This window comes from Brachyhypopomus gauderio, chromosome 19, assembly GCF_052324685.1.
Source record: "Brachyhypopomus gauderio isolate BG-103 chromosome 19, BGAUD_0.2, whole genome shotgun sequence".
Lineage (NCBI taxonomy): Eukaryota > Metazoa > Chordata > Actinopteri > Gymnotiformes > Hypopomidae > Brachyhypopomus > Brachyhypopomus gauderio.
Genome location: NC_135229.1, coordinates 10333506 through 10360554, shown reverse-complemented (window position 1 = coordinate 10360554; position 27049 = coordinate 10333506). Strand labels below are relative to the sequence as shown.

At 41.3% G+C, this 27049-nt stretch overlaps 4 protein-coding genes across 4 annotated transcripts; 3 read left to right on the top strand and 1 right to left on the bottom strand.

Moving 5' to 3' along the window:
- Positions 1 to 1428: 1428 nt before the first annotated feature.
- LOC143482835 (claudin-4-like) lies at positions 1429 to 2840 on the bottom strand. The gene has a single exon (XM_076981388.1). The coding sequence runs from the start codon at positions 2720 to 2722 to the stop codon at positions 2099 to 2101; it is 624 nt and encodes a 207-aa protein (XP_076837503.1). The 5' UTR covers positions 2723 to 2840; the 3' UTR covers positions 1429 to 2098.
- A 5991-nt stretch (positions 2841 to 8831) lies between these two features.
- LOC143482792 (claudin-9) lies at positions 8832 to 9876 on the top strand. The gene has a single exon (XM_076981318.1). The coding sequence runs from the start codon at positions 8973 to 8975 to the stop codon at positions 9624 to 9626; it is 654 nt and encodes a 217-aa protein (XP_076837433.1). The 5' UTR covers positions 8832 to 8972; the 3' UTR covers positions 9627 to 9876.
- A 2282-nt stretch (positions 9877 to 12158) lies between these two features.
- LOC143482860 (claudin-4-like) lies at positions 12159 to 13380 on the top strand. The gene has a single exon (XM_076981428.1). The coding sequence runs from the start codon at positions 12243 to 12245 to the stop codon at positions 12897 to 12899; it is 657 nt and encodes a 218-aa protein (XP_076837543.1). The 5' UTR covers positions 12159 to 12242; the 3' UTR covers positions 12900 to 13380.
- Positions 13381 to 15619: 2239 nt separating this feature from the next.
- LOC143482861 (claudin-3-like) lies at positions 15620 to 17243 on the top strand. The gene has a single exon (XM_076981429.1). The coding sequence runs from the start codon at positions 15793 to 15795 to the stop codon at positions 16438 to 16440; it is 648 nt and encodes a 215-aa protein (XP_076837544.1). The 5' UTR covers positions 15620 to 15792; the 3' UTR covers positions 16441 to 17243.
- Positions 17244 to 27049: the final 9806 nt, after the last annotated feature.

The window sequence follows — 27049 nt, the reverse complement described above, 5'->3', positions numbered from 1 at the left end:
CTTCCACTATTCCCTCATCCGCACCTGTGTTTCCCTGCGCAGATCTGTGACTGGATGTTTGTGATTTTTCTCTGTCTCTTTCTCTTTAATAGTTAAAGTACAGAAGATGACTGAAACTGTTAGTCTAATGTCCTGGGCCTTAATTCATATTCCATTTTGACTTCAAACCTCTCAATAAAACTACCCTTTTAGGATATCTACATCACTGATTTTACTTTCTCATGAAACACTAGCATGTGTATGTAGTGCTTTATTTTACCAAGGTAATTTGCCCTTTTGTCCATAAACTGATAAAATTTCTCTCATAAAGGAAATGGTGCAATGGTGTAACCTGGTTACTCCACAGGACATTTCAAATTGAAACCAATTTTTGCATACATTATTGTGGACTACTATGTAAACACATTAGACTATGGCTCAAAATGTTCAAAATGGCTCCTAAAAGGGTGGTTACACTAACAGACATACCAGACGTTGGACTTGGCAGACATGATTCTCCATGTTAATGGAAATATTCCGAACTGCCATTTTGTTATTTTATATAAAAAATACTTGTTTAAATCATGCCAGTGTATTTAAGAGGCTGTATTTAAGAGAATGTCATTACACATTTTTCAACAACTTATATTCTTGGTGCTGCATTTTTATGGTTACATCATTTAGACAATTTTACCCTTTTTCTCTGAATATTATCTCAGAAATCAGGCATGTCAAGATAGGGGTCCAAAGATATTTCAAAGTAAATTATAGCTTTATTTAGAAATTATCACATTTCCAAAGTTATTTAAACTTCAGAGACAAAAAAAAATGAGCTTCACGTCTTTCACTCAAAAACAGAAAACCTGTTTTTTTTTAAAAAAAAGGTCAGTTTAGCTTGAACACAACAGAGATTTGGTTTGAACAGTAGAGGGCAGTAGTGATGATCGGATCTGGGAGTTCAAGAGTAATATACAAGCAGGTTGCTGGAAGGAACACTGGGTATCAGTCACCTGTAGGAGTGAATCAGTTCATTATAGACCACCGCGTTCAGAAGGAACACTGGGTATCAGTCTCCTGTAGGAGTGAACATAACAGATCACAGAGTTCAGAAGCCTCAGAAAGTGGTTTGGTATGTCCAAAAATGCATGGATTGTAAATGTACTCAGTATGAACTGTGCTTTATGTTTGCTGCTGTCATCTAAATGCATTCCCAGTGCAATTTATGCATTATAATAATGTATAATTATTATAATATATATATTATGTATATTATAATGTATAATAATTATAATATGTATACATAAATGTATATTTTGTGTTGTTATTATTATGTCAGTGGAGCAGTGTTTCTTTTTAGTGTGATGGTCCATGATGAAAAGTTTCCAAACATGTCCAGATAAAGTTCAGTTCTGGAAGTGTTACGTGTGAATAAAGTGATTCTGATTCTGATTACCAATCTATTTTCATCCATTTATTCCTTTGATGATGTGTACACAGAACACAATAATACATGAGACAAACTATTAGTAAACTACTGAAATAGTTATTGACTAAAGGACAAGTGCTTTTTCCTCATGACTAGACAACAGAACTTTAATACATTGCACAAGTATTAACTTTTGAACAAGCGGTCTGCTGTTCTCACAGGTAAGAAATTGCATTCTCTTTACACATACTTCTGCGCCTGTCAGGTGTGTACACTTACTGAAAACACTGTTGTATTTTACTGTAAACATATTCATTGTTTACAACTCAAATATCTTGTTACATGAATTCATTCATTCATTCAAACCCACAAAGTCTCAATTATAAAACTGCAAAACTGAAATGTATAAAATATTTTTAAAAAACCCAAAAAAGTTGAAATTAAATGTTGATATAGAAGCTTACAACTCAACAATACATGTAAAGTGACATATAAAATGAAATGAAAGTATCAAAAGTTTGATTACAGTGTTATAACGCTCAGAGAAGCACACCGAGCTGTACCTCCCGCTGTCTCCCGTCATGTTAAGTTGTTCTATTACAGCTTTGCCTTTGATGTCTTGTGACACAATGCAGAAAAATATGTGCCACACCCGATATCAGGTCCATAGCGGAAGCCTCCTCTGGGCGCTGCTCACACGTAACCTTTGGGCGCTGCGGACTTGGCTGCTGAGTATTTTGCGTTGTAGTGGTCTTTGGGTGGGCAGTGAGCACACAGCAGTCCTCCCCCTAGGATCAGCAGTCCAGAGGCCGCCCAGCCGATGTACAGAGAAGCCCCCAACTCCATCTTCTGGGAGCTCATCACTGTGGGGTTGTAGAAATTATTGATAAGGGTGTGGGCAGTCCAGCATACGGGAATCAGACACAGCAAGCCACAGACGATGAAGACCACGCCCGCCGCGATTCCGATCTTCGCCTTGCTGGACTCGTCCTCCACACAGTTGGTGCATTTGCCGCCGGCGATAGCCAGGAGCAAACCGACGATGCCCAGCAGGATGGAGATGATGCAGAGGGCGCGGGCGGCCTGCAGGTCGGAGCTGAGCGCCAGCATGGAGTCGTAGACCTTACACTGCATCTGCCCCGTGCTCTGCACCACGCAGGTCATCCAGATGCCCTCCCATGTGATTTGCGCAGTCACGATGTTCTGGCCAATGAAAGCCGTGACCCTCCACATGGGCAGGGCGCAGACAACGATAACCATGATCCATCCGATGATGGCCAGGGCCGTGGCCAGCATCTGTATGCCCGCAGATACCATTCCTGTGTGGTAGCTTCGGTGTTATTCCAAAAAGAGAGAGTCCTGAAAGAGCCTGTAGCCCTGAAAGTCCTGCAAGTGCTTGTAGCCTGTCTCGAGTAGCGGTAGAAATGACAAGCTGGTGAAAGCGGGTCCCTTTATATATGCTTTAAATAAGGAGGGGCACACACGCACTGCCACATGAGTAACTCTGTCATGACTAGTTCCCTTTCCTTCACACCCCCAGCTGTCTCCTTGTTCTTCAGGTTTTTGTTAACTGTCAAAAGTATCCTGACATGAGTCATAATCTCATGAGATATGAGAATAAAAAACAAATTCTGATATATATACAATCCAAGGAAAAGTGTCTCACATCTTGGTACTAGTACCGTAGTTCTGTTTGATACATTTTTACAGATATTTAGATATTTTAAGAATGGCCATGTGTTATAATTAAATGATCCTCAAAAGTATCAAATACAACCCAAATAACAAGTTAAATGCTTTCAACAATGAATATTACACATCAGAAGGAAGACAAAATATACACAACCAAAATATACACAACCAAAAACCGTTAAGTTTGTTGAAAAGATCAGAATGACAATGTAAATACCAATGAATGGGTGTGTGTGTGTGTGTGTGTGTGTGTGTGTGTGTGCGCATGTGCGTGTGTAGTTAGGAAAAAACACAGAGCTAACTAAAACGTTAGCCTGTACAGTTCCACCCTGAGTACACGTTGAAGCAACCAAATATGCATTTACATTTAGGAAATTTAGCAGACGCTCTTACCCAGAGTTACTTACAAGGTGCTTTGCATCTCACAGAATGCATCTTAGATAGTACAGTGGATAGGTCAGAATTCAAGATACCCTTGAACCAGAATACTACTAACCTACAGATATCAATGCCAAGACCGACAGCTAGAAGAATATACACATTCTCAATGTTTAGCGATCCATCCATAATAGCAAATAAAATTTCATGATGTTTATCAGTTGCACCAATAATAGGCATGGTGAAAGGGTTTTGCATTTAGACACAGGTAACACTATGATGTCATTCAGGTATGAGGTCGTCTCAGGTAGAACATTTGATTTTGATTTGATTTCTCATAAAAATCTTGGAATGTTTCCACTTATAACCACATCTATTGCTACACAAATACAAATGCATAAATCTATTTGAATCAATCATTCTAAATCTAGTAAATCTAGTAAAGCCACCATAGCACAACTAGTGCACCCTTTCATTCTTTTTGCAACATTGCAGACTGATAGCTCACAATTACTGACTTAATGACATGGTGTTCTCACCCCAGAGCAAAAGAAAACCAATCACACAGCTCTAATCTTTGACTGAAACATTCACATTTGCAGGAAATGAAAAGATTTTACCATTCATTTCCTTAATGTAAATGGTAACGTTATTAAAGTATATATATAAAAAATAGCTGACCTTTTATTTGCTGTCCTTAAGTAGAGAAGAAGGTTTTGCTACACTGAGGCTGTCCTGGAAGTTCTTGAAGGTTTGCAGTCTAAAGCGGTGCAGAGTAAGCACCCAGGAGAAGGTGGTAGAGACCAGAGGGCCCAAGTTCAGCTCTGGGCTCCACTGCGCTCACAGCAGCACAGTTGACGATTCGGACCGCTGCCTTAAAGAAAGGGAGCTCTGTTTGGAAGCCAAACCTGCCATTAGGGGAAATAAAGCCTCTTTTTTGGAGGTATCTCATTAAAAGGTCCTTTGGCTTGGAGTAGGAGGATAGAGTTCCATGCACAGGTACACAGGTATGGAAATTCCACAATGAAGGACCTGAGGAAAGATGGGTTGGAGAAGATCAGCATCTTGTGGAGACTTTTCTGAGATGATCTGAAACCAGGCGTCATGAGAGACGTTTGTGTGTTTCAGAGTAACTGTGACGTGCACTGACACACGTATCCATCAGATTCCTTGTTTTAGTAGTGTTAACACGATTTTACTAAAAACATATTTTAAGCTGTAATAAATTCTCCTGTTCTCCTCCTCATTGTATTTAAAGTGGGAGTTGGCACATATATGGCATATATATATAAAGTGTGCCAACATCTCTGAGAATAGATTGTTCTTCTTTTCCTTGTTGAACTTTCCCAGATTTCTATACACGCTTTAACGGCCATCATCCATAATCTCTGAATCAGACGTCAGAACTGGATGGGTTTGTTTTGAGCAACTTACACAAATGACTTTGTGGTAACAGTTAAGTGACAGAAAGCATGCTGGGACATGTCATGATAACAGTTCTTGTTAACAGTAATCACACTATACGTATGTTCTTAACAAAGTTAAGAAAACTGGGGACACTGTTAATAATAGCAACCACAGAGAAAAAAGTTACTAATAACAAAGACAACAGGAGTAAGAGAAAAAATAGTTAATAAAAGGTTAAATGTTTAGTAATATCAGGTAAAATTGTTAATATTGACCAAAAAATAAATAAATAAAAATAGTAGCCTACTAAAATAGTGATTGATAACTTGCAAATGGTTACTAACAACAAATCATAGAAAATCTGACTAAACGCAGGGATAAATAACAACAGGAAAATTAGTTGCTATACTGGGAAGGTTATTAGTAATAAATAATTGTTACTAAGAAAGGTTATTAAGAACATGATTATTAAGAAGTCATTATAAGCAATAGCTTCCGGTGATTCCAGCTCTAGACTCTCTTGAAAATATTTAGTTTGTAATGTGTACTGAAACTCTGTCACGAGTTTGTTCATCCGAGAGTGGGAAGTGTTTTGGTGTGTGATGTCAATGTGTCTTGTCATTGTTCTTTACTTCTGCCAAACTCCACCTACCCTAACCACAAACGAGACTGAAGCAGAGATTGGGACAAATCTTACACAGAAACGACTGATAAAGACTCAACAAAAGAGCCCATGTATCACTCTGAGCAAAGCACACACCTTTTAGGTAAATGATTATTGTAGCCTTCACATATTACTATGTTTCCACAAAAGAGCTAGAGTCAGTGATAAATGACAGACTGTTTCCAGACGTCACAAGTGCGTTCTCACTTGCCCATATTCAGACATCCGGTAAAGTCTGTGAGCTGTCATTAGCATTTCCTGTCACTGGTATCTATGGGCTATTCTGTAAAACCAACATTGTAGAACCAACATTCCTACTACGATTTGTTAGCAAAAACAAATGGCAAAAACAAATGTCAGGGTTTTAAGTGTCACTAACGTGTAACACAAGACGCCTTCATTTAATGAGCAAAACAGACCGTGCCAAAGGGGTTTTACAGTTACAACAGAAGAAATGCCATTATGAAAATGTACCTGTGGTCAGGGGAGTAGCAGCTAATTCTGGACCCTGTACGCTCTCAATGTCAGTGGGCCCCTATAAATGCCAGTAAATGAGGCACATGAGCAAAATGGGCCCCTCTCCATACTCGGGCCCTGGGTAGTCAGGTCCACTTTTTCCCCCACTACCACGCCCATGCCTGTGGTAAAAGTTTAGATTTTTATTGGCAGTTTTCATAATTATATTTTCATTGTAATTTTCATTTTAGTTGGAACTCTTGGGTATTTGAATTGTAGAGCAATGCCATGAGAGTAAACTGTATAATGGTCCCTTAGAAGAGTCAAATCATGTGTGATTTATGTCATGTTTATCCAATCATATGTTTTAATCACCTCATGTTCACCTCGTGAACACCTTGTGTGCTTGTGAACTAGAGTATAAGAGATGAGAGCTTGAAGAGGGGTTTTAGCTCTCATTTGCAGGCGCTCTTGAGTGTATGTAGATGAGAACTCTGGATTGATCCATACTTGGCTTAATAAATTAATTTTACTTCATTATCTTATCCAACTGTTTCGACTTTTATTGTGCTTACCATTTAAGCGTTACAGAATTTCAACAACAGTGGTTCAGGGTCATGAGGGTTTGGAACGCGTCCTGTCTGCCCATGTACTTGTTTTCTCTTCACGCCTTTCCAGCTAATGCTGACTAACGCTGGCTAACACTGGCTAACACTGGCTAACGCCGGCTAACGCTGGGTAAAGAGGCATGCTCCTACCTGTTACTCATTAATATGTTGACACTGCGGTCTGAGAGGACGGGCCCAGCAGGTTTCTGCTCCCACGCTTAAGAAACAACTACCCACATAGATTGACACAAGCCAGTGCATGCGAACTGTTATCCAGCCCAGTACACCTGAACACCTGAACACCTGCTGCTGAACCGCTGCTGTGCTTCCAGAAGTGTTATAGGCCTACAGCTTTTGTTTAAACACTGAAGGAATGATGTCCACATTCAACAAATGTTTAATCTCATATTATTATAGCAGATAGTTTCATGGATTTTTCTTTACTGTAGATATTGTAAAACAAGTAGTTTATGTTTTATGCATATTTCTGCCCCACTAAGGCTGGCTGTCCTTTTGCAGCCTATAAATCCTCTTCCTGAAACATTCCTGGTGTCTAACTTGTGCAACCTGCGTGTAACAACATGATTTTAAGGAAGGTTTTAGTAGCTGGATTGTTTTAAACTTGGGTTAGAAAGGCTTAGGTTTAGGTTAAAATTATGTTGGCTAGGAATAGAATAGTGTTGGCTTGTACTTGACTGATTTACTAGAGTAATATAAGCTTTTGAAAAACTAGACACTTTTAGACAGTTCAAAGGGTGACCAATTCTGACCCATTCTTTGTTTTTCAATTGTTTAGTCTGCCCATAGAGTCAATGTTTGTCAAAGATTTCTACAGAATTCACAAATGAAAAATGTGACCAATAATATCTTATCTTCAATAACCTCAAGAATTCTAAGTATTCATTATCATCATGAGTGACTCACTCAAACCTACTTTTACACATTTTTGCCAAAAAATGTTATCATAATGTGTTAGCAGTTACTAAAATCATGGAGTAAGATCATCTTTGTGTCCGACTGTGAGAAGGGAACATTCCCATGTTTTCCACTGCAGTTTCCATATTCTACCTGCTGGTGTCATCTTCCCCATTGGCTCCTCTTTAACCAATCAGCACGGCTGTTGTGATTTAAAATTGCACCAGCACCAGCTTAACATAGACAGAATAATATAATGGATAATATAATTAAATAATGAATAAAGTTTACAGGTATTTTATTATGAAAAAATATGATTATGATGTCAATAATCATCATTATTTGATTGTGCGGTGTGACCAAAGAAAGTATGACTTAAACCTAAACGCTAAAATTAGTCTCACAAATACTTTAATTTACAACCACACATTTGCACAATTTTCTTGTTATAGGGACATATTATATGTAGTTGGGCTTAAGTTATTCTGATAAAAGAACAAAAGGTTTCAATTTCGTCTTAGTCCAGTCCGTCATAACAGAAAGACCTCAGAACTGACCCCCCAAAAACCTCAGCGTGCAAGTCCAGCATGTAGACGCTAATTCGTTGCAGAGGGGACAGGTGATCCGAGATCACATGATGCCTTTTGCTCCTTCCACAAAGACTGGAATTGTCCTCTGCGTCTTATTGAGGACGTGACTCAGCAGGCTGTTTTCAAGGTTAATGGGAGAATTGCGTATATGAAAGAGTGGGGTCCCATTTCAACATGAAAACCCTCTGTGTCTCGGCTTAATGACAGACCACGTATCAGACGCCAGGATAACCCACAGATGTCTTGACATTCAACCTTTATAATTTCTGTGATGACTATGGGTGAAATGCTAATCAGTATAATTTCAGTTGCTAGAGACATTTCCCAAAGACTTAGCCTTGATGCTAGCCTCTTGTTGTTAGCTTTACCAGCCTACAACAGGGAAGGTAGTAATAAGACCATGTAAGGTAATAATGACAAACATACTTCTGCATCCAGCATCCTACGCATCTACTTGTCAAACACATGTAAGCACTACCAATTAACAGCCCCAATCGCCCTCTTTCATTCTGTTTAGTATATAAGAGTACTAACTGACTGATGCAGTATTTGCCAGAAGGTGCTAGCCATGGTTAGGGTTAGTGCTCTTAATTTCAGTGCACACACAAAAGCTCTGCTCTTATACCAGTGTAAAGATGATGCCATCATGGTCTGACTCCACCTTCAAACTTCTAAGCAGTATAAAAAAGGTAGAATCCGTTTCTCTCTCTTTCTCCCTCCCTCTCTCTCCCCTCCCAAGAAAGCATCGTCCAGAGAGCCAGAGAGATCCAATACCACGGCTGTTCTCCAGGGCTGCATCTAGGACACAAGAGGACCTCAGTGTGCAGACCTCCAGAAACGAGAGCGAGGGGGGGACGATGGCTTCAGCCGGCCTGGAGGTGCTGGGCATGATCCTGGCTGTGGCGGGCTGGCTGGGGGTGATGGTGGCCTGCTGTCTGCCTATGTGGCGAGTGGCGGCGTACGTGGGTCAGAACATTGTGATCACGCAGGTGGTGTGGGAGGGGTTGTGGATGAGCTGTGTGGTGCAGAGCACGGGACAGATGCACTGCCAAATCTACGACTCCATGCTGGCGCTGCCCCAGAACCTGCAGGCGTCTCGGGCCCTGACCGTCGTGGCCGCCGTCGCGGGCGTGGTGGGCATCGCTTTGGCTGTGGCAGGTGCTAAGTGCACCAACTGTACCGCGGACGCAGCTAACAAGCCGCGCGTCATGCTTGGGGCAGGCGGAGCGCTCTTGGCCAGCGGACTCCTGCTGCTGGTCGCCGTCTGCTGGACGGCCAGCACCATCGTGATGGACTTCCACGACCCACTGCTGCTTGAAACCCAGAAGCGTGAGTTCGGGAACTCGCTGTATTTCGGCTGGGGCGCATCCTGCCTGCTGGTCCTAAGTGGGGTCATACTTTCCTGCTCCTGTCCGTCCCGAGCACAAGGCAGTCCTGCACCACCTCAAGCGGAATACTCCACAGTGAAGTCCATGCCTGCCAACGGGTTTGACCGGCGGGACTACGTTTAAACGGCTTCGTTCACACGGACATGCAGGGATTGTGCAGGCCAGACACAGCCAAAATGGGACATCACCACAGAAACATTTCAAGATATTTCTTTGGACTAGAAATCAAGTAGAATTAATTTAGTCAGCTGTCATGGACCAGGTATACACCTAATCTTTCAGTGTGGTCATAGATTATCCTTTTTTCTCCTAGAGTTGGGAATATGGTGTTGTAGTATCCTTTGTAATACATTTAGATTTGGACACAACCTAAAGTTTGCACAGCCTCCCCTAGTAGATGTAAAACAGAAACCATTTCCTGCACTGTCACTTATTTTACCATAAAACACAAGTTATGTTCATTAAATAATTTCCTGAAAGGCATGTTCTGGAAGTGTTGGGTTAATTGTCTGCATCTGTTTGTATGGGTATGAATGGGTAGCAATGAAACACAATGTATGAAAATAATAAAGTTCATATCGGAGACCAATCGCAACTGAATTTCTTATGGAACACTTTTTCTCCCCCTTCCCAAAAGTCAAGGCAGACGATCATTCCTATGGCTACAACTGGAAACCTGAGAACTCCCAGGTGCTACACTAGCAACACTGGTGGTCAGTGCACAGTGCCCTTGCATTGTCTGAGATCCACGAAGCTTTTAAAGGGCTGCTACACTCTTGAAATTAGCCTGCTCACTGCACTGTGGACGTGGGCAGGGAACAATGGTGCTGTTGTCCTGGTCTCCTCTGCCTGTCTCCACATCTTCTCTTCATTTCAGGGGAGAGTAACTGAAACTTGCCACCATAAGATGAAAGCACCTGCCTTGTTGCTAGGCGGACAATTCTCCGGCCAGAGCTCTGAATAGGCTCATTGATGGGTGAAACTCTCAAGTCTTACAAGTCTCTCGGTGATGTAGGATACCATAGTTTGCACCAGGTGATGTATTTCAAAGATGAATCCATGTTCGAGCACTGGCGAAAGAGGAAATGGCAGGTAAAAGATAGTGAAATAGCATTTTCACAGAAGACTGAGGAACCTGACATGCCAAAACTGAATTTATCATAACTGAAGAAAACAAATGGTACTTTAGAATGCTAAAAGGCCTCGGGATCATGCGCCAAAAATCACCAGCTGAAGTAGCTGCTTAAAATGCCAAGAAATCCAGAATGAAACAAGGGTTCCCATTGGACCAGTTTTACAAATGAAATTTAAAATACATTCCACTGTACATATTTAAATACTGGCCTTAAAAATGGGGCAATTTTCATAAAAATAATTTAAATCAAAACACGAAGATGCGGTGATGTGGTGGGGGGATGGAAATGTTCTAGCACAGTCTTCTAGTGCACAACGATCAAGGAAAGACTTTAGTTTTCATCCTTAAAACGAACATGTTTGGGTGGTCAAAAAAAGTCACATTTTTTGCTGTTGAGATCACGTGAAGTTTAATATTTTGCGCGTTTGGGTTTAGACTGTGTCAGACACAGTCTAATTTACCCAACACTGCATACGTGTTTATAAGACATTACAGCATGTTTCATTTACACTGCTATTTGAATCACTTCTCATATGTGTTTATGCTGTGTGCTTATGGTGTGTGAAAAAATGTTTCTTTATGTAATGGGATTGAAAATCTTACATAAAAACCACTCAGTATTTTGGCCAGACTGTTTAGCAGCTCAGTCAATGATTCACCTCTCGTATTCAGACCACCTGACAGCCTTGACGTTCTATAATCTTTTAAGGTTATATTTCCAGACAACAGCAGAGTGCAAAAAACAATGTACTTATGTAATTTTTTCTGTTTCAGCATAGATTTTATTTGTACAGAATGACTCTTAATGCCTCTTTGAAGCTGCAAAACTACAATGGCCAGACTGCAAATGGTTAAACTAGGTGACTAAGAGCCTCATAAACCTTCCTTTACTCTCCACATGTGTGAGCACAGTTATGTCCTGAAAGGGCAGACCCTTGTTCTGTTTGCCATGGGGTAAGACTGAAGGACAAAGCAGAATCTGTCCCAACACTAGCAAAGCTGCCAGGGGTCATTTGGTCATGTGACTGACTGATCGCTCCATTTCACTGTATAATTCATTACTCTTTAAGGAAACTAAAGAGTTTGTCCTCAAACTCCTTGAAAACAAAGAGGTGTCAATGAATAGTTTACTCACAGATGGAGGTCCACTAAGGGTCTTTGTGTGGTATTTGTGTTTTTACTTGACATAAACTTTGACACAGCAGCACACATACACTCTTGTCTGTATTTGCAGACCTGTACCCCCCAGGTCCACACACTTCTTCCATGGTTTCTTTCGTTTTGTGGTTTAATTATAATCTCCCAGTTATCTTTTAACCAGGTGCCCCTGGACCTGGTTATCAATTCACTATTTCTTCTGTGTTAGCGCTACCATGAGGAGGCTGTTCAAATGTTTCTGTGCCAAGGCTATTCTACAAAAAAAAGCTATTTTGAAAAGGTTGACCAATCCTCACGAGAGCTCAACCAGGAAGGCTCCACCTTCCCCTACAGGACACAGTTATAAAGGACCGGGCCACTGACAACAATCTCCTTCAGCTACTGAACTGTGCAGGTTGATTTCTGGAGTGGATTTCCTACAAGTGTAGTGCTTTCAGGAGAACAGAATGGTGGCTCTGGGGTTGGAGATTCTGGGCGTCACACTGGCGTCTCTCGGATGGATCGTTGCCATCTTATCCTGCGCCCTGCCCATGTGGAGGGTCACGGCCTTCATCGGGTCCAACATCGTGACGGCGCAGATCATCTGGGAGGGCATCTGGATGAGCTGCGTGGTGCAGAGCACGGGGCAGATGCAGTGTAAGGTCTACGACTCCATGCTGGCGCTCAGCTCCGACCTGCAGGCCGCCCGGGCCCTCTGTGTGATCTCCATCCTGCTGGGCGTCCTGGGGGTCTTAGTGTCTGTCGTAGGGGCCAAGTGCACTAACTGCATAGAGGAGGAACAGACCAAAGCCAAGGTGATGATCACAGCTGGAGCGACGTTTATCTGTGCCGCAGTCATGCAGCTGATCCCCGTCTCCTGGACAGCTCACGCGATAATCACGTCCTTCTACAGCCCGCTCGTAACGGAGCCACAGAAGAGGGAGATAGGTGCGTCCCTCTACCTGGGCTGGGCTGCCGCCGCTCTGCTACTGATCGGGGGAGTGATTCTGTGCTGCAGCTGCCCCCCGCGAGAGGAGAAAAGGTACGGTCCGGCAGGCAGGATGGTCTACTCCACCACACGGTCTGTACCACCCAGTGGCTATGACAGGAGAGACTATGTGTGAACTATGGTACAGTGAACATTTGGTAATGATCTAACCTTGCACTGGCTTTGATCAGACTGAGAGACTGATAACACTGACCAAAGAAGAGGAAAAAAAACATGCGATCAAAAAATCTTTTTTTTTCAAGTGTCAAAAAGAAACGGATCATCTCATCATTTGGTTCTCTTGTTACATCTGAAAGATATGTGTAACGGTTACGTTTTGTATGTCCTGGTTGTGGTTTAAATATTAACTGTGCAGAATGGATAGTCACAGTTGTAAATGTGATTTTGTTAACTAAGAAACTGTGAGTGTGATTTTGGCTGTGTTTTCTGGAGGGGGTAATGGTTATTTATAACTGACCATTACACACTGTTTTTTAAACATTGTACTCAGGCAAAATAAAACTGTATATGTGTAATTCATTTTTTTCAGTTTTTAATATTTTATTTAAAGTATGCCCAGTATATCCTGTAAAGCATAATAAACTTTTATAAAGTGACTGCTGTTTAAAAAAATATAAACATTTTTAGAAACTTTTATAGGTTTAATTACATTATCCCTCACACAACTCAAATTACTCATTACATTACATTCATTAATATGTAAACTATTACTTATATTAAGGAGACATCATAAGTATTTTTTGAAAGATAACAGTACTTTGCTTTAATAATTCAACTAAATCATATGGTTAACATGCATGGTAACACTAACTTCTTAGATGTTGGTTAGAAGGATATCTGGTTGTTGTAGGATTAGATGTTGATCATTTAATGTCTTAAATGATCTGAATATGCATTTTCTCCAAAGCATTTACAAAATTACAAATACTACCAAACTCCACTAATGTCTCAACAGCAGGAATCGTGGATTAGGGGGAGGCAGTTGTCCTCAGACAGCCTCCAGGAAATCAGCAACAAGGGCCTTCGCTCGTCTACCTTCTGTTACAGCTCTGATAGCGCTCTGTACAAGACTGTTGCCTTTGTTGAAACTCTAGTCTGAACCCAAGCCGACCCAGGACAATGAAACTGCTTCACTGTAAGGAGGAGGAGACCAGATGGGGCTTTTCAACACTGGCCTGTGGAATGTCAAGGAAGCACATTATCTGAGTTTCTAGGACATATCTAAAGCCCAGCCCTGCAGTTAAACCTCAAGGGCAATAAAACGATGAACAAACAGTCATTAGATCCACAAACAGACAACTCTCAAAAGCTCACGGATTGCACAGATCGTCAGGAGAGGGGAAACAATGAGATACTACTTCCGCCTTTGACAGGAGGAAAGTGTAATGGGAAGAAAAGTGTAGAAATATTATTTCTAACTCGCGTCACATATCTAATGAAGATTGTGACCCCAGAGCACCCATGGGTCACAGTTCACTTTGTAGTTTTAACTGTTATTCTTTGGATTCCAAAGATCTGATTAGGGTTTCATAATGAGTTCATGTATCTTAGGAATTTTTCGAAGGGTAATTTTCTGGCACACTGTAATAAGAGTGAAAAAACTTCTGTGAAGTGAGGTGACTCCCTCATAGGGCTGCAGACTGTGTCCAAGCTGGACAATCCGTGCATTCTAACTAGAAGAGAATGAGAATTACTTTTGATTTTAGATCTGATATGTGATGAAATATTACACCACACAGTCAACTGATGTAAAACACACAGAGAACCAATATTACAACCACTGCTAAATCTGGGTGACAGTTTTAATACTAGTATGGAGGATGATAAAAAAAAAAAAGAAGAACGTGTCACAAACTGAATCCAGATAATATAAATTACAGTGTGCAACTCAACAATCTCACCATAGCAGTTTCTGAGTTTGTGTAAAACTATGGGCTGAGAAGCCATCCAGAACTGATGTGCACGTTTCATGCCACGATGGGTCAGTAGATTCACAACTTTCAAACCAATATGTATAGCCTGATATATGTACAATGAGAAATACGTACAATACATTCAATTTATAACAGTGATTGAACAATCAGTTTCTATTTTCAAAAATTCAAACCAATTAGAGCGAGAGGGAGATGTGGTAGAATGATGTACCGAGTCATAAAAACAGTACACCTCCAGTATATCCAACACTAACCTTAATTATTCACAAACATCCATACCAGTCGGCTTGTGCAAACTGCTACAAGTTTGTAATTGTGGGATGTCTGTAGGAGTTGGTCTATTGTACAGACCTAATGGCTAAGAGGTGGTCTATTGTACAGACCTGATACCTACTCCCTTCTCTGAGTCTGACAGACCTTGACAATATTTTCTTTGCTGTCTCAATTACAACCTTTTATACAACATCAGCAGTCACAGCTTTCACTGTCTAGCCATGGAATAAAAATAAATAAAAGAATATTAAGAATTTTCATTATTTTTCTGGAAAATACATTTTATGAAAAAATGATAGTTAAGTAAATGTAAGTGTAATTGTTTGAAATTTTTGTATGCATTAGAATTCCCACAGGTTTCTCTTGAACTCCACCCTCTAACATCTCACGAGATCCTATACAGTTTCTAACTCAGGTCCTTCATCAAGAGTTTTATCAGATGTTTTGACAGGTGACGCAGAGGTTAGGGGGAGCTAGTGTACTACCAGGCACTGTTTGTGACTGCACCTGGGAGTTCATTTTGTGCTGGTTTTTGTCTGACAGTTGCAAATAGATTCTTATTAACTTAAAAGGCTGCAAGTCTTAATTCATAGTGTTTTATGTCATTTATTGCAGCAGAGAAAGAACAAGCGAAGATAGAGCCAGTCCTTCCTCTGTGTGAGGTCACTGCTCTGGAAGACTCCACCCCTCTACCTGACGTGGTTATAAAGGATACCGATAGGCAGGAGGTGCACGGTGCTGGCTCAGAAACTTCGACACACAACGCAGCCCCACAGAGAGAGACAGGGAGCAGCCTAGACCATGTCTGCCGGCCTGGAGCTCGTAGGCATCGTGCTGGGTGTGTTGGGATGCATCCTGGCCATCATCGCATGCGCCCTTCCCATGTGGAGGGTCACGGCTTTCATCGGCTACAACATCGTGACGGCGCAGATCATGTGGGAGGGCTTGTGGATGAGCTGCGTGGTGCAGAGCACGGGGCAGATGCAGTGTAAGGTCTACGACTCCATGCTGGCTCTGTCCCAAGACCTGCAGGCCGCCCGCGCCCTCACGGTCATCTCCATCCTGCTGATCATAATCGCCGTGCTGATCTTCATTGTCGGAGCGCAGTGCACCAACTGCATCGAGGACGACACGGCCAAGGCGAAGGTCGTCATCCTGGCCGGGATTCTCTTTCTCGTGTCCGGCGTCATGCAGCTCATCCCCGTGTGCTGGACCGCCAACACCATCATCAGGGACTTCTACAACCCCCTGCTGAGCGATGCCCAGAGGAGGGAGCTGGGGGCGGCGCTCTACGTCAGCTGGGCCGCGGCCGCTCTCCTCTTGCTGGGGGGCTCGCTGCTCTGCTGTTCCTGTCCCCCCCAGGAGAAGAAGTACAACCCCTCTCAGATGACATACTCACTGCCCCGCTCCGCTGCTGCGCACGCCTACGACAGGAAGGATTATGTATGATCTGAAAAGGAGACCAACTCACTCCAGACGTGGCAAACCTTCTTTCTTTCAGGTGCTCGAAACTCAGCAATGAAGAGTGATGAAGAGGATCCCTGCTGTTCTGCCTTATCCTGACTCCAAAATGACATCACCCAACCAATATTCCTCAGTTCAGAATAATGGCGTTACACACTACAGAAGTATCAGTGCACCATCGGGTTCATAACACCACTGCACAAGGATATTAAAGTATCCTCTTAAACTCTACGTGAAGGGACACATATACAGATGATGCATGTCATTGTTGGCCTCTGACAAGATGGGGTTTGCTTATCATCGCGTGACTGCTACAAACAATGTATACAAAAAATGAATTTTCCATGAAAGATATTAAGAATTTGTGCTTTTGTTTTAGACTTCACAGAACAGATGTTTTTGATATTTGATAAGCATTTGAGCACAAGGGTGCTATACACCACAACAACGTTTCACTCTTTATACTTCAGGGTTTCAAAAAGTGTTTGAATTGTGTCTTTAGTCATCAGTGACTTATAAGACTGAGGATGTTACATGGGGAAGTTTTTACTGAGCGACTCGTGAGGAAACACGAGGAGTGCAGCGTGAACACCTGTCCTAGCTCACACCTGTCCTAGCTCACACCCATCACTGGGGTGGGAACATGTGCGTGAACCTGTGCTTACACTCGAAAACACGGCCCTGTGACATGCGTCACGCCTGCCTGCTCCAGTGAGACGGAGAGTGAGAGCTTGTGTTAGTATGCATGCAGAGAGCGTGTTCATGTAATAAATACTGATGTTGCTAAAGTGTCGTGTTCAGGTTATTCTTTCACTTTAAAGTTCCTACTTTATGACAGAAAATCCAGATTAATCTGGATTACTACCTGTCAAATCACCATATTAAGTACACCCAAACCCACCTTGACTGACTACAAGTATTCTGACTACTAGACAAATGGGCTGTAGTGAATTCTGGACCATAATAAATTCCAGGCCAATTCAAAACTGATAAGAACAGAAGGTTTCAGGAGTCTGTAAAGTTGTTCTTGTTTACTTATGTTTAAGGAAGCTCAGCACACTCATACGCTGTGGGTCAGAGATGTTCAAGGAGCACGTTCACCCGCCCTCGTGGAACTGCATGTGACTCCACAAACGTGTGTGCACAAATACGAGGGAAAGGAAAGAGTCGTCTATCTACAGTCTGAGTGCAGGCCCATCTGACAGATGCTCAATGACATACTGCCATGTGCCAGACGGAGGTGTGAACATCTCAAATATCAGGATCAGTGTCACCCAAACAAAGACTATCAGCGTGTCTGAACATCAGTGCCAGCACCAACAGCTCATAATAGAGCACTACGATCTTCATATATGACAATGTTGGTTTAGTGGTTTAACAGACACTAGTGAGAGGGCATTGTCAAATCACCTCAGGTCATGCACAGCAAGTCAAAATGTAAGTCACTAGATAAATGGATTAATATATAAATTCATGGAGACTGTGTGATGTCACACATAGACCGTAAACCAGCAATTGACATTAATTACACCTGTTGCATAATGGAAGAATCTAGGTGGAGGCCAAGAGATCAGTTGCACCTGTAAAAATAAACAAGAATTTGTCCTGTCTGTTTCTCTGACACATACACGCCTGATGACAACCTACCAAAGACGAGATAGGTACTCGTGAGCTGATTTAATGGCAATACAAATATTTGGTGACTACACACAATGGACAAAAAAGAACGGCATTATTGTTCCTTCCATATACATATTTCTTAAGTGTTTTTGATTTACTCATATTAAATGAAATTAAATGACCACAAATGATTCATTTAGCAGTGAGTTCTAAGCCCAGGCCTGAGGCATGGAGATGTTAACACTCACATTACAGTGGAAGCTATTCTGGCTGTAATTCAAGCAGGAGCTTTGTTCAGTCCATTATGGTAATGCCTTGAAGTATGGGCCACATTACTAAAGAAATAACCTCTGGACAAGTAAGCAACTTAGAAATGCTAGATTTCTGAAATCTACCAACATACCATCAGGCCAGAGGCTTCCGTCTATACGATATATATATAAACCACACCCGTGGCACCTAAACCACAGCAATGTGTCATTCAGACAGAAAGAGGAACGCATCCATATTTTATCAAATGTAATATCAAAATTTGAAAGCGTACAATAGTTTGACAATTTTGCTAATTTTCTAAACACATTCAAATACTATTGAACAGAATGTCCTGTCAGTGACATTTTACACTTTTGAATGCAAAACCAGCCCATTGATTTAGCTCATGAATTTCTTAGAAGCTCGTTTGACAGTTTAAACCAGCTCAGCTCACCATAATATGTGTTAAGCTAGCACTAGGCTCATACTTGTTCTTTTTTAGAAACACCTTTTCAAGAGCAGAAAGTCTCAGGGAAACCCAACTCTTCCCTAGCTCTGCTGCTTTCTTTGAAACTATCGTCACGTGACCGATACTCGGGGGAGGGGGGGGGGGGGTGTTGCTAGGTAACAGAGCGTCTCTGTCAAGTATAACATTTACTTCCAGATCAAGCAGGCTGGCACCACATAGCAGGCAGTAGGTCACTTCACAGTGGGCTAGAAACAGTACCAAACACACGTGGTGTTGTATTCCAAAACCTCCCTTAAATAAACATATCATTACACAGACAGTTATGCATCTATAGGTATAAATTAAGAGTGATATAATTAAACCTTAGGATTATAACACAAAAAAGCAACAGTGACTTGTTAACATGTAGAATGCGAATTTAGTACTTCCATATTTAATGAAGGCCAAATAATTTCTAATAGGATATAACTTTGGTTAAATGGTAGTCATAAAACAAATGATCTGTTGGATCATTCAAACTAAGTAAGCCATATTTGACTGACGCTTAACCCTATTATGACAGTGGGATCACCATTTGGCAAGCTATTAGTCACTGGTGCCTTTTTATATTATATATCTAATGTATGTACATTATAGGTTTGGTGGTGCTGATTTTATAATAGCCAATAATAAAAAAATTTGAACACATTCATAAATGCTTGATAAGAGATGTCTTATAAAGAAATGCCAAAAGAAACAAAGGAAGAGGTTAGTGAGTGCAGGTTTGTAGCACCGTCATACTTGAGAGTATTACTGAAGCAATTTCACCATCAGCAGGGGGTTCTGGTCACCTGTCAGACTGTTGAAATTTATTTCCTCAATGCTGAAGCAATGTTTTCCTCTGTGATGAAATTAACCTGTGGACTCGTATAGACTCTTAAAAACTGTAACAAATCTTGAAACATTACCATTTACGTTTTAATGATGCATAGGCTAGTAAAACACTAACATTTAAGTGTTAATGACAGCGTAGGCAAAAAAGCCTCCTGTCTGGTAATATACATATCTTTCACCTGTAACAGTGTAATTTTTATTTGTATTGTACACTTAGTTCATGCAGGTATACTGACTGCCTTTCTATGTTGATACACCGAACACACAGTTCTGCATTAATAACACCTGAGGAACGAAATGAGAACATTGTGACTGTGTGGCAGTAAAACAGGAAGCAGGACTTTCGTGTCAGTGACCCAGAGTGTTTAGCTTAAGCATATAAATATGAATTTACATTTAATCATCTACAATGTTGTAAAGCACTCACAGAAATTAAATTAGCACGTTAAATTATTTGGCACATGCACTGCACACCTTTAATTAGAGTTAATTTGTCTCATTAAAGATGACTTACAAAAAAACGTGTTGCCACTCCAGCCAGTGTTGTCCTTTTTAATAATGAGCTTTTTCTAGTTATGTATTTTAATATAAAATATTTTGCTACTTGATGCAAGCTCAATCAGTAGCACTGGGAGATGTAAACTAAACATTACACAAAACTACATTAACAATGTAGCCAGTGTGGAGTTGTATGGAAGGTTCCACGACTCACACTGTTAAAATGATAAAGGGCAGATGAGAATACAACATAAGCTACATCCTACGCAAATGTTTCCAGAAGCCTTATAAATGATGAAGTCAAAACAGGTGTGGTCTCACAGTTCACAAAGTGCTATCTGCATAACTCACACATTGCCCTCTGCTGGTTCAATTGGGATTGGACCATGCTATATAAAACTTTGACAGTAGAGGGCAGTAGAGAAGCATGAGCATAATTGTACTGTCGGCATCAAGTGCACAGTAGGTATTCACGGTCGTGTACTCGTCTAACACAAGTGACTTCAGCATATTCTTGACAACACTCACCCTTTTTCAGCGGCATGCATTTAAAAAAGACTTGGCTTCCTGCAAGAATAACTCCCATGATGATACTGATTTTAATAGTTGCATAAACAAGAGACTCAACCTTTCTAATGGTGTATTTATCTATTTCATTAGCTTGTCAAAATCAAAGTTTGAATCCAGAAATGACACTGCACTATTTTTATATTTTTGCAATTATTCCCAAAAGTACCATTTGACTTTTTAAGCTGTTATTCTCCTATTAATGTGATCAAACACTGCTTGTTGGGGACAGGTGAGTAGAGTTATCTTCATGTAATCCTATTTTTAGAACAAAATGCAGGGATGCGCAAGTCTCCATAGCAACTCTTCCTGCTTCCATGATTAAATGTTTCACATGTCAAGAGAAATGAAGAATTTGGTCATTTTTCATATCAAAAACCTTCTACACCCAATGAGTTCATTCTCAATGGATTTTCACTACCATGTGGTAATGGACCAGATCCTTTCAGTCCCAGCGTTAATGCCATATGGTAATTCAGACTCTCACCTCCAGGTGAAGTTAGAGGTAGCATTTGAGGTAGACTACAATCGGCTCCAGTACAACATATCTTCATTGTCAAATAAGTCCATGACATACAAAAAAACCCAACACAACCACTGATGGTCAAGGAATAAATTGGCTACAAATCATTTTAATAATCAATTTAATAACTCTCCTGTTACTAAACATGAGTTTGATGGAAACTTTGTGACAATATTGCATTTACAAATTTTTGAAAGTATGATCCAAATCAGCGTTTCTCAACCGGGGTGCCGTCTGTCTTCATCGGGGGTGCCGTCAAAATATTCTGATGTGAAATAAAAAACTATAGTTTTAAAAATTGAAGTTATTATACGCTTTAAAAATCATTAAAATTTTTCATATGACCAGATCTCTCAAGTTTGGTGGGCGTGAGCTTTTTTTCAGGCGGGGGGGATTGGAATATGTCGCAATGGTTAGTGTAGCGGCTGTGTGTGTGTGTGTGTGTGTGTGTGGTTGGGGAGCGGGGTGGCTAAAGTCTACCAAGAAACAGCACGATCTATATTCTGATTGGTTCAACCTGTTATAATATACAACCGATGGATTGGCTGAATATGCTGCGCTGTGCGGCGATTAGATTATTTAAAAAATAAATTAATAATAATAATATTCAAGCGTGAGAAATTCCATGTGTGGTGTGAGAGCGTGTGAAATCGTTAAATATGCGTGAGTTTCATGCTCAAAGCGTGCATATGACCTGCATATGACCCTTACCAAGGTCAGCACGTGATTACGCAGGTTTCCCACTGACTGTAAGTCACATTGATCTGCTCTTTGTCTTAATAATCAATTCAATAATAATCAATTTTTGTGTTATGTTGCCGGGAGATGGTTGCAGAGAGTATGTTTTCAGGGTTGCCAACTCACGCATTGAGCGTGAGACACACGCATTTGACTGTTTTCACACGCTCTCACGCCACACTTCCGATATCTCACATCCGAAAAAAAAATCTTGTTTATTTATTTGATCCAGATATATGATTCAATGAGTTACTAGTTCGCTCTGGCGCCAACCACCCGCGATCGATAGATTGCGATATAATACTTAATCTGTGTCCATTTTATGTTCACACCCCCCCCCCCCCCCAACAAAACTGTTTTTAACGCATTGTAAACTGGGGTGCCTTAAAATTTTGCATGCATATAAAGGGTGCCACAACTGAAAAAAGGTTGAGAAACACTGATCCAAATAATTACAATGCTGTTACAGTTTCACCAGCAGATGTCACTAGTGAGTGATTAATGAAGCCTCGAGTAATGAACCTTTTTGCAAAGCAAAGAGTTGGAAAGCTTCATTGCTTCATGAGGCTTCATTTGCCCATCACTGTAACGTTGCAGAAGCAACGGAGCGAGGAGACGGACACAAATGCAGAGATGAGCGAGATTTAATACAGGGAATACCAAAACCGGAGTCGAAAGAACAGGCAGGGGTCATAACGTAGGGGCAATCCGAACACGAAACACGACTTGACATAACTCAGGACTAGGAAAACAAAACACGGGTAAAACGTAGAATAACTAAAACAAACAGATAACACTGGGCAGCAAACGGGGAGTACTCACGAACAACAGGATGACTGGCATGAACGGAGAACCACGAAAGCATGGGTAACAGGAACACGATACAGAATGAACAAAGCATAGGCCGACTGGTAGACAAACAAAACCATGGATACTAGACAGGGGGGATACTGGGACTTTTATACAATGACATTTAACGAGGGACAGGTGATGGCAATGACACTGGGGCATGGCAACAAACAAGGAATAAACGCGACAAACGAGCAGGGCGGGACAAACAGGCAGGGAACACGGACATGAGGGAACCCAGAGTGACAGCTACGAGAGGGGGCGTTGCCCTACGTGACAATCACTAACAAAAACATCAAGTTATTTGAAATTGTATAGTGGACACACACACTTAGCTTCAGTTCTCTCTGGAAATTGGACAAACCATATTGCCTGTGTTTTACAGCCACTTGTGGGTGAGTTTAGTATAGCTGTGATGACTCTTAGAGCACAAATGCAACACTTTTGGGACAGGTGTGTGGCTGAGTGCAATTAGAACTGTGATGTGGGTGACCTCTGGTGGCCATTCAGATGTAGTGCAGGTGCATTAATGATAATAGGCTTAACACACTACTATCACTACTATGTCCAGAGACTTATAAACAAATGACCATCAGTTCAAATAAGTGTATGACATTTAACAGTTTGTGATGGTGATTTTGACAGTCACTGATCAAAGATGCTCCATAGTCACAGCAAATGGTGCTTCACAAATAAATGAGGGCTAATGGTGCCACATTTGAGGCAGTGTTTCCAGGTGGACTGCACAGCTCTACAGAGACAAACACTTGTTGACTTGCTTGTTTGGCAAGATTTTGTGAAGAAAAAACATGACAGCTGTATTGCTTATGTCGTGAAGTGAAATATACAAAAGTTCAAATTTTTTCACTGTTCAAAGCATGGACGTACTTTGGGGGGGGGGACCACTTTTTCAAAAGTCGGTTTTGGTGCCATGCAGGTTTTACGGTTAAAAACAAATATTTAAATAGCGACAAATCAAGCGTTAGGACCATGCAGAAAATGACCGCTCCGAGTTCTCACGCTAAACCCGCCCCCCCAGGTCAAAGATCGACAGACACACCAACAATCCCCCCCCCCCCCCCCCAATCAACGTTTGACACGCACACCAACCCCACCCCCCCTCCTTTCCCGCACCCCAGTACTCCATTTGTGTCCCCCCCACCTATGAAATCAAAATTTCATCCATGGTTCAAAGTCTGTGATAGTTTCCTGATATTGTTTCCATCTAAACAAAAGCAGGATTTTCGTTTAGAATGTAATACAAAAAAATAAAGCAATCAGAAGAGATAGCCTCTGAATGGAACTGATAGCCTCTGCATTGGCCGGGAATACAGCTATTCGCAACGGTCCCCTGCGTGGCAGGCGAGAATTCTACCGCTGACCCACCAATGCTTGTTCAATGTCTGTTTTATGTTTTATTTTTCCTGAGAGAGTTTCCATGTAAACAAAACCAAGTTTTTTGTTTGTAAGGTAATACTAGAAAATAAAGCAATCATTTGTCTGGAATGGATAAACTCTGCCTTGGCCTGGATTTGGACCCTGATTGGTTCTAATTCTGGTGTTCGATAACTGATCCCACTCTAGTAATTTCCCGATACACCAAGGCAACACCTAATCCAATCAGCCAGTGATCTAAGTTCCAAATACATATACGTCCCCAATGTCTTCCAAGGAGAGAGGTGCGAGATAACATACATAACTACATAAAGTAGTACATAAAACTTTTAAATATTAATAATAAATAAAAAATGTAAAACAACAACTACCACCAGTGCAAATGTGTGCAATATGCCTACTGCAACATTGTTATTGTATCAAAAGTGCATCTGAAAAGAACGGAGGAGCATATGTGTGTTTTAATATATATTTATTTAAAAACTTGCTTAGCTAAGCTAATAATAGCACCTACTAGCATTGGGCAGTATGACGACAGTATTGTAAAACTGTGGCAGTATATTAACCACGTGATGTGATGCAACTTGCTAAAGCTGTACAGTCATGGCCAAAAGAATTTTGAGAATTACACACATATTTTCACGTGATCTGCTGCCCTCTGGTTTTTATGCGTGTTTGTCAGATGTTTTTATCACATACAGAATTCTGAATCTGAGTCCATTCTTGCACAATCAATGCTTGCATTTTGTCAGAATGTGTACGTTTTTGTTTGTCCACCCGTCTCTTGATGATTGACCACAAGTTCTCAATGGGATTAAGATCTGGGGAGTTTCCAGGCCATGGACCCAAAATCTCTATGTTTTGTTCCCCGAACCATTTAGCTATCACCTTTGCTTTATGGCAAGGTGCTCCATCATGCTGGAAAAGGCATTGTTGATCACCAAACTGCTCTTGGATGGTTGGGAGAAGTTGCTCTCAGAGGACATTCTGGTACCATTCTTTATTAATGGCTGTGTTTTTAGGCAAGACTGTGAGAGAGCCGATTCCCTTGGCTGAGAAGCAACCCCACACATGAATGGTTTCAGGATGCTTTACAGTTGGCATGAGACAAGACTGGTGGTAGCGCTCACCTCGTCTTCTCCGAACAAGCTGTTTTCCAGATGTCCCAAACAATCGGAAAGGGGATTCATCAGAGAAAATGACTTTAGCCCAGTCCTCAGCAGTCCACTCCCTGTACCTTTTGCAGAATATCAGTCTGTCCCTGATGTTTTTTCTGGAGAGAAGTGGCTTCTTTGCTTCCCTCCTTGAGACCAGGCCTTGCTCCAAGAGTCTCCGCCTCACAGTGCGTGCAGATGTACTCACACCTGCCTGCTGCCATTCCTGAGCAAGCTCTGCACTGCTGGTAGCCCGATCCCGCAGCTGAAACACTTTTAAGAGACGGTCCTGGTGCTTGCTGGTCTTTCTTGGGCGCCCTGGAGCTTTTTTAACAACAATGGAACCTCTCCTTGAAGTTCTCGATGATGCGATAGATTGTTGACTGAGGTGCAATCTTTCTAGCTGTGATATTCTTCCCTGTTAGGCCATTCAGGTGTCATTCTTACTCATGGGTTAAAGCAAGAAATTTTCATTTGACTGAAAAATTTTTCCTGGCAAAAGACAATGCCAGCAATTACTGAAAATGTAGTGTAGTTGGGACACGGCCTCTTTTGCCTAATTCTACACAATAAACACATTTATAAAGTATATTTATCTAAACAGCCTGTGTAAGGAGAGAAGAGAGAATGAACACCTGAGCAATAAATGTACATAAATGTTTATATAATGGAGTTATCTGGGGGTCCTCTTCCAGAAAATTATTTAAAGATCAAGTCAAATTTAGTGAATCCTGGTGAGAGGTATGAAGCTCTCTTGTTTTTATCAGATTCACCATCGCAAAAACATAAGCCGTAAGATTACATGCTTTAAGTAGGTATGTTACAAAACATTAACACCACTGGATAGAGCTTTTAAATACAAACAGAACAACAGCATCCATGTTAAGCCTGGTTTAAGCCTTTATACTTGACGCAGCACGAGTGGCGTGAGCAGCACGAGGGTCCGCACGCCGAAAATGACGTAATCGCGGTGGCTCCACCCGTGCGCGAGAGCCTCGCAGTTTTGTAACTTCGCGCGCACAGCGCTTCAGCGCAGTGAACCAAGTCATGTTTGCCGGGTTCATACACCTTTATAAGGTGGAATTAAAGCACTTGTACGTCACTTTCAAGGTCAATTTCAACGCGTTCTCAACGTTAAATTTAAGTTAAATATTTATACACATACTCGAAATGACTCGAAATAATTGGCTTTTTATCACATTAATGGTGGTTTATTTTCAAAACGCCCAATCTTAACGACTTCACGTTCTCTCATGTTTCGTCCTGGAATTACAAGAGGCTCGTATTTGTTAACGTAATAACTGTTCAGTCAGACAGATATTTGTTGTGAAACGAAGTAGTTACATTTTCAAGCATTTTAAAGTACTTTAGCCTAAATTCCAGCACTAATGCAACATTACAATTGGTCAGGTAAATGTTCATTCCCCTGTTTTGAGGGGTGTTTCTTTATACTACCACATATTGCTTCGGACTACACTGCAAAAAGAATGTGATGCAGCAAGTAGCCTCCGCCGTTCGCGCAGGTGTACAGAGTCGCGCGCTACGATCACGCCAGGCAGGAGGGGGGTAAAAACTTTTCTACGTAACATCCGCAAATCTGAAGGCGGAATGAACCGCAAGTCAATCAAATGACACCGTCGTCATCCATCCAGCGCT

What these genes read in the sequence shown, in the direction of transcription:
- LOC143482792 (XM_076981318.1), top strand. Translation starts at nt 8,973, where the DNA reads ATGGCTTCAGCCGGCCTGGAGGTGCTGGGCATGATCCTGGCTGTGGCG.
- LOC143482835 (XM_076981388.1), bottom strand. Translation starts at nt 2,722, where the DNA reads ATGGTATCTGCGGGCATACAGATGCTGGCCACGGCCCTGGCCATCATC.
- LOC143482861 (XM_076981429.1), top strand. Translation starts at nt 15,793, where the DNA reads ATGTCTGCCGGCCTGGAGCTCGTAGGCATCGTGCTGGGTGTGTTGGGA.
- LOC143482860 (XM_076981428.1), top strand. Translation starts at nt 12,243, where the DNA reads ATGGTGGCTCTGGGGTTGGAGATTCTGGGCGTCACACTGGCGTCTCTC.